The sequence below is a fragment of the Erpetoichthys calabaricus genome, chromosome 12 (genome assembly GCF_900747795.2).
Source record: "Erpetoichthys calabaricus chromosome 12, fErpCal1.3, whole genome shotgun sequence".
Classification (NCBI taxonomy): domain Eukaryota; kingdom Metazoa; phylum Chordata; class Cladistia; order Polypteriformes; family Polypteridae; genus Erpetoichthys; species Erpetoichthys calabaricus.
The window spans coordinates 147609509-147617025 of record NC_041405.2 but is presented as its reverse complement, the minus strand read 5'-3'; the positions used below and the strand labels follow the sequence as shown (position 1 = coordinate 147617025).

The window sequence follows — 7517 nt, the reverse complement described above, 5'->3', positions numbered from 1 at the left end:
CCAACCTTCCTCCTGAAGAACTTGGAGGGCTCTGATGATGTTGGCATGATGACGCCACACACATCAAACGCAAAGAGAACACCAGACCCTCGACATCTGAGGTTTAAATAAGACAGTCAGGTCCAACTGCAGACTCCCTAAGGAAGTTCTAATCATTGGGCACCACATCTGGAAACATCTGATTTGAAGTAATAAGATTTGGATGGGTGGGCTTACTTTTTCCACGTGACAAGTTTGCATTTTTGTCCATTTAAATTATAAAAATGAACAGGCTGTGTCAATTCAATGTGTCATTTGTTCAAGTAGATCACCTTTATTTGCAGATGTAATGTCTGCCCATTCAAACACGTTGAAAAAGTCCACATGGGGTGTACTTACTTTTTCACACAGCTTTTTTTGCTCCTGTATTTGGATTTGCTTCCGAATTATGCATTAAAATTGTTTGCCTTGGATTGCCTTTATTTTTCTTTTTTAAATAAAGCCCCTAATTTATAAAGATAACTGTTTGAATTGCCTTGACAAGCTGGGGGTTTATGTTTTTTCTCTCCCTTGTAAGAGTTTTTGATAGATTTTGAGACTTTGATTGCATTTGGAACTTTTAAACCCTGCAGGTTGTAGTTGGGGACTGGCTGCCTAGGGGTTAAGGTACCTTAGGACAGGCCAATGAAGGTCCTGGCCTGTTCTGTGGTTCATTTTGGTGGTCTCAAGCACCCTTTTGACATGTCCAGACCTCCTTTTCTCAACACAGCACTACCCTGGGTGCCACATTGAATTCAATTCAGTTCAATCTCAGAAATCACGGGAGACAATACATGAATAACATTGTTTATTATAGACTTTCCTTTTTAATTATCTCATTTTGCGGCTATCCTTGCAGCACTCGTATCTATTAATACTGCAGAAGCAGGCCTGCAGGCCTTAGGAGTGCTAAGCTGGGTGATGTTTGCACATTTTGCTGAGCCTACACCCACCCCTCACTCTTTTTACAGTCATTTTTGAAAATCCCGACCATGAAATTCAAATTAGTTTGCAGGATGGCAGTCAGCTCCGGCAGTAGAATCTCAATTACTTCTCTGCGTTTCAACTTTAACGTCTTGTTGGCCACTTCAAAGTTGATTGTTTCCTCACCATCACTGTGGCCGAGAAACACTTTCTGGATACCCGGGCAGCAGTAGGCCATCCATATGAGCTCTGGGACAGCCACTCGCTCGTGTTTCTTGTCTGGAATCCACTTGCCTTCCTTGTAGGGAATGGCTCCATGGACCAAATAGCAGCTTTCATTTAACTCCATCTTGATCCCTTTAATGATGTCCGCCCATGTGGTCTCAAAGTCGGCGGGGATAGGTGGCGCGTTGGTCAGAGTGTAGGTCGCACTTTGGCTGCAGGTGCTCGTCTGGTATTCTGGGGGAGTTAAATACACTCTGGTGTACTTTGTGTTGTAGTACGTGTGGTTGTAGTACTCGATCTCTACTGGTTGGCTTTCTTTAATTTTTGTGTCCTTTTTCACATTGTCATCGATGTCCAACATGTCACCGTGTTTACTTGGATCAGCCAGCTAGGGAAAAAAAAAAAACGATCAGATCATTAATTTCAGTGTACAACTATCATGGCAGGAGATGTGATTCATTCAGGGTCACAAAATGACCTGACCATTTGCAGTGACAGCAGCCAAGCCCATTTGTCACATTTCTCCTCCTCTCTGTGTCCTCATTATGATGTGTCATTGGTTTTTACCAACATGGTGTTGGTAGCTTCATTCAGGAAAAAACAGCCTAGGGCTACCAACATGTCATTTGTCCTCACCCTGGTACATCTCTCATCTGCTGTCAACATGGTAAACCACCAGGTCCTGCTTGACGCCCTCTCTGACTTTGGCATCACTGAATGTGCACTCAGGTAGATTGGGTCAAACAGTACTGTGTGTCCTAGCGAGAAGAGATGCCAATGGTGCACCAAGCAAGTACTGGGGAGCTTGGGGGGCCAAGGACCAATACTGGGCCCTCTCCTCTTCTGTCTATACACTTCCTCACTAGGCCCTGTCATCCTGTCCCATGGTTTTTCTTATCTTGATGACATGCAGCTGTACCTGTCGTTCATTCCAGAGGACCACTGCTAGAATCGCTGCACGTCTGACTGATATTACAGCCTGGATGAAGGACCACCATCTCAAGCACAACCTGGCAAAGAAGGACCTTCTTGTCATCTCAGCTCATCTGTTTTTCAACACCTCACCTCTGTTTGGCTTACTTCATTATTGCTAACACCATCCAAGCTTGGGGTGGTGATTAATGATCAGCTGTCCTTCAGGGACCGAGTTTCTACAGTAAATTACAAATTTACTCTGCACAGCATCCATAAGATCAGATCATATCTGACTGCATATGGAAGTACAACTCCTGGTCCAGGCTTTGGTGTTGTCATGTCTGAACTGCTGCAACTCTCTTGTTGTAGGAGTACCAGCATGGGGCACGGCAGCTACTGGGCTCCACACTATTTGAGAAGTCCCCCTCTCTGCTATATCAACTTTCTATCATTTTAACTATTGCATCACTATATGATGCAATACCAGCAAACGGAGTTTACTGTAGATAAGCATTGTGGTCCATGGACATACAACGTGTTAAAACATTCTGGCTATTCTGTCATGACATATTTGCATTTCTAATTAGACAGCCATGTTAAAATTTCTTTAGTTATTTAGACTTGCAGTCAGACAGTGGATGTCGTGCAGCCTCATCTCTTCTTCTGCTGGTGTTGTTACGCGGAGTTGTTCATCTGGGCATTTTGAGTACTGAAAGCTGCAAATCCTGTGATTCTTTATTATCCATTCTCTTAACACCAGTGTGTTTTGTCGAAGTGTGACAGACACACCGTTTGCTTCAAATGCATATTTTGTAGTTCATATCTTCATGAATATGGCTGCCATTTCTTTCAAGCTTACACCACACTGTCGTCATAATGCTGAACAACAGTGAGCACACACGGCACCTGTGAAATCGTATTGTTCACGTTTAACATTTGTCCAATAATACCGTTCAATGCCAGTGTGTAATCTGATGCTACAGAAAGGTTTGTTTTTGTAAATTAGAACATTAGAACACTCTGGACGAGAACAGGCCATTCAGCCCAACAAAGCTCGCCAGTCCTATCCAGTTATTTCTTCCAAAGAAAACATCAAGTCGAGTTTTGAAAGGTGGCCCACTGGTAGCGCTGCTGCCTCGCAGTTAGGAGACCTGGGTTCGCTTCCCGGGTCCTCCCTGTGTGGAGTTTGCATGTTCTCCCCGTGTCTGTGTGGGTTTCCTCCCACAGTCCAAACACATGCAGGTTAGGTGGATTGTGCATCCTAAATTGTCCCTAGTGTGTGCTTGTGTGTGTGTGTGTGTGTCCTGCGGTGGGTTGGCACCCTGCCCGGGACTGGTTCCTGCCTTGCACCCTGTGCTGGCTGGGATTGGCTCCAGCAGACCCCCTTGACCCTGTGTTCGGATTCAGTGGGTTGGAAAATGGATGGATAGAGTTTTGAAAGTCCCCAACGTCTTACTGTCTATCACACTACTTGGTCGCTTGTTCCAAGTGTCTATTGTTCTTTGTGTAAAGAAAACCTTCCTAATGTTGGTGTGAAATTTACCCTTCACAAGTTTCCAACTGTGTCCCCGTGATCTTGATGAACTCATTTTAAAGTCACCGTATCAATCCACTGCACTAATTCCACTCATAATTTTTAAACACGTCAGTCAGGTCTCCACTTATAAACTGTAAAGGCTCAGCTCTTTTAATCTTTCCTCATAACTCATCCCCTGTAGCCCTGGACTCAGCCCTGTCACTCTTCTCTGGACCTTTTCTCGAGCTGCTATGTCCTATTTTGTAAATTTGTTTGCTATGTGCTCTCTGTACACGCGACACACATTTATATGTCCAATTGGGTTTTTTAGGAGACTTTTTGACTGTTCATTGTAATCAGACACTTGCTGTTTGTCACATCAGGTCAATGAGAGCACCTCTGGCCTTTACAGTTCAAAATCCTCGCCCTACTCTGAGCACCGGCCACCTTCAAGAGGCATTGGATTGGTTAATAAATCTGTCACTCGGTGAGCCGTTTAATTGTTCCCAGCCAGTTTTAAGCAAAATTCACTCATGGTCATCTCCAGACGTGTATACATTAAACATTCGGCTTCAGCAAGGGTACTGATCGACAGACAAAGACTCTTTAATGTCAAAATGAAAACAGATCTCTGCAAAGTGATCTAAATTAATTACAAATATAAAACACAAAATACAATGAACAAATAAACCCGCCTGCCTGTCTGTCTATGTGTCTGTCTGTGGTGCCAGGATGAACGCAGGTAAAGAAGACTATCCGAAATAACATCTTGGATTCAACTAAATCTGATGAGCTTCCTCTGAATGTCACAGCAAGTGAATAAGTGATCTGAGCACTTCAGAAGGAACATGCTAGAAAATGTTCGTCTATGTATTAGATGATGCCTGTAAAACAGCTCTCTATCCTGTCTTTTATATCTGTCTTTCTGTCTCTTAGTTATGAGGGGCCTCTCCTATCCACCAATCTGTCATATGCTGTAGTGCATTTTATATCTATCTATGTATCTATTATACTGTAGTAACGGTACATGAAAAAGACTTCAAATTCAAACAGCCTCAGAATCAATGCACCACCAGGCAGCTTCAGATGTTACTGCTGGGGCTGCTGGGAGAAAGAAGATGAGGCACTGGGATTGAGAAGGGAAGCCATAAGAAGCTGGAAGGGAGTTTTGATCATCTACTACTCTTGATATCTGTGTACCTGTTTAAATAAGAATTTAACTGAATTCCTGAAACTGACCAGGGACGATAAGGACCTTATAAAAAAACACACAACGTTTAATAGTTATATATGATATATTAAATGCCTATACTAGTATTATTGATTATTAACTATTATCAATGATATATTGCCTATCTATCTATCTATCTATCTATCTATCTATCTATCTATCTATCTATCTATCTATCTATCTATCTATCTATCTTCTATTATATAGTGCCTTTCCTATCTATCTATCTATCTATTATATAGTGCCTTTCCTATCTATCTATCTTCCTATCTATCTATCTATCTATCTATCTATCTATCTATCTATCTATTATATAGTGCCTTTCCTATCTATCTATCTATCTATCTATTATATAGTGCCTTTCCTATCTATCTATCTATCTATCTATCTATCTATCTATCTATCTATCTATCTATTATATAGTGCCTTTCCTATCTATCTATCTATCTATCTATCTATCTATCTATTATATAGTGCCTTTCCTATCTATCTATCTATCTATCTATCTTCCTATCTATCTATCTATCTATCTATCTATCTATCTATCTTATAGTGCCTTTCCTATCTATCTATCTTCCTATCTATCTATCTATCTATCTATCTATCTATCTATCTATCTATCTATCTATCTATCTATCTATCTATCTATCTATCATATAATATAGTTCCTATTCATATCTATCTATCTATCTATCTATCTATCTATCTATCTATCTATCTATCTATCTATCTATCTATCTATCTATCTATCTATCACATAGTACCTTTCATATCCATCTATCTATATTATTGTACCTTTTCCTTTCTATTCACACCTACCTATCTTTCTTTCAGCATGACAGCCATTTTCATTTTAGACGCTGATAACTGCTGGCATTCAGAGCTTCTCCTGTATGTCTCTGCACATCTTTATGTTTAAGGAAGGAAGAAGCCCATCAGCTGAGACCATCACAAGCCACCATCCCCTCATATGGGTTCAATTTAATGTGGTTAGTCAAGTCACATTTTTGGAATGTAAGGATGACCCCCCTAACCCCAGTGACCCCCCACCCCCCAGCCCCACACACATTCACACATCCACCTTACATTTTCCACACAGTCAGCGTCTCGACTTGTGTTTTGAAGGCAGGACTCTGAAGCTGTGAGGCAGTAGTGCTAACCACTGCACCACCGTGCTACCCTGATCAGTCGTGTAGCGATTAAGAGCAGCACCAACTTACATGATAAGAAAAGCACCACCATTGTGTTAATTTCTCTCTATTCACACCGGCAGTGGAGGTTTATGGTTGGCACAACACCCACCTGTGGCTCGTACTTCCACTTGGAGTCAATTTTGCCTTTCTTGCATTTTTCATTCGTGATGCTGAACTTGAACTTGCTGGCCGAGTACAACGGGATGCGCCTGCTCTTGTCGTAGAGCGATGCGAAGTAAGCCTGGCCGCGGTAGTGCTGGCAGATCCTGGTGTAACTGGAGTCCTCAATGCCAGATGGCTCCTTGTCCTTGTAGAAGAACTCCTTACACTGAGTGTTCTTGAAAGAGTCAACTTTAACAACTTCTGCTTCCACGAGCCAGAAGGTAACTGAGGGCACCACAGCACACAGGACTGGGAGAAGCTTCATCATCACCATCATCTCCATGGGGTGCATCAAACAGCTGATGAATTCTGCCGAGCGTCTGCTGACTCTCAGGAGTTTTTCAAGAGGCTGACCAGCTCTTACCACATCTACCTTGGTGTTTTTTTCTTTGGTTTTGATGTTTGCCTAATGCAGTCACACTCTTTTGTCATAAACACCAATATGGGGAAAGCGTTCACACTTGATAACTTCCTAAAAAGTCCAAGATGCCCTGCCTCATGGTCTCTTACTTGATAGAGTGGTAATAATCAGAGACAATCCCACGGTGTTACTGAGGGGCACACTCAGCTACTGACATGCTCTTTCACGCTGGAGGTTTAGATAGACACTCTTCTATTATGTGCCCCCCCCCCCTTCCATGTTTACGGTCGCATGTACAGAGTGGAGGGAAATTCTAACTTGCGCTAATCGACGTGCAGCACGTTGCCACGATTAGTGAGGATACAACAACAACAACACCATTTATTTCTAGAGCACGTTTTCATACAAATGGTGTAGCTCAAAGTGCTTTACAAGATGAAGAAAGAAAAAAGAAAAATATAAAGATAAGATTAGGCGATGCTAAGTAACAAAAAATAAAGTAAGGTCCGATGGCCAGGAGGACAGAAAAAAAAAAATCTGCAGGGTTCCGAGTTCCACGAGACCACCCAGCCCCCACTAACATCAATGATCTCAATCAGTTCTCATGGCTTTCAGGCTTCACGTGGAAGAATTAGATGATGATGGTCATGTGGACCTCTGGCCTTCAATCCATCAATGTAGGGACTGCATGGTGCCCTGATCGGGTGGAGGGGGCGCAGATCACCACCGCAGAAAACCAGAAAAAGAACAGCAGAGAATAGCAGGGGTGAGGACAGAGCCCTGATAAAAACGATAATTCAGTGCATATACAGAATATCAGGGTTACACTAAAATGAAGCTACGAGAAAGCCATGTTACAGTAAGGAGTTTTTAGCACTTCTGTATAGCGCCCGACCCGGCACAGACTCACACAGAGGCACATGTAAAACGACACAAAGACTTTATTTTCTTCACCTGTGGGGCGCGTCTTCC

General features: G+C 42.5%; 1 protein-coding gene across 1 annotated transcript; it reads right to left on the bottom strand.

The window, feature by feature from the left end:
- Positions 1 to 961: 961 nt before the first annotated feature.
- LOC127529980 (endonuclease domain-containing 1 protein-like) lies at positions 962 to 6478 on the bottom strand. Its single transcript, XM_051935422.1, has 2 exons — positions 6132 to 6478; positions 962 to 1555 (listed from the first exon to the last, which is right to left on the bottom strand). The coding sequence occupies exons 1-2, from the start codon at positions 6474 to 6476 to the stop codon at positions 962 to 964; spliced, it is 939 nt and encodes a 312-aa protein (XP_051791382.1). The 5' UTR covers positions 6477 to 6478.
- Between the last annotated feature and the right edge of the window lie 1039 nt (positions 6479 to 7517).

Coding starts and splice junctions, on each gene's coding strand:
- LOC127529980 (XM_051935422.1), bottom strand. CDS start 6,476: ATGCACCCCATGGAGATGATGGTGATGATGAAGCTTCTCCCAGTCCTG. Junction 1,556..6,131: donor AGTGGAAGTACGAGCCACAG/GTGGGTGTTGTG, acceptor TTTTTTCCCTAG/CTGGCTGATCCAAGTAAACA.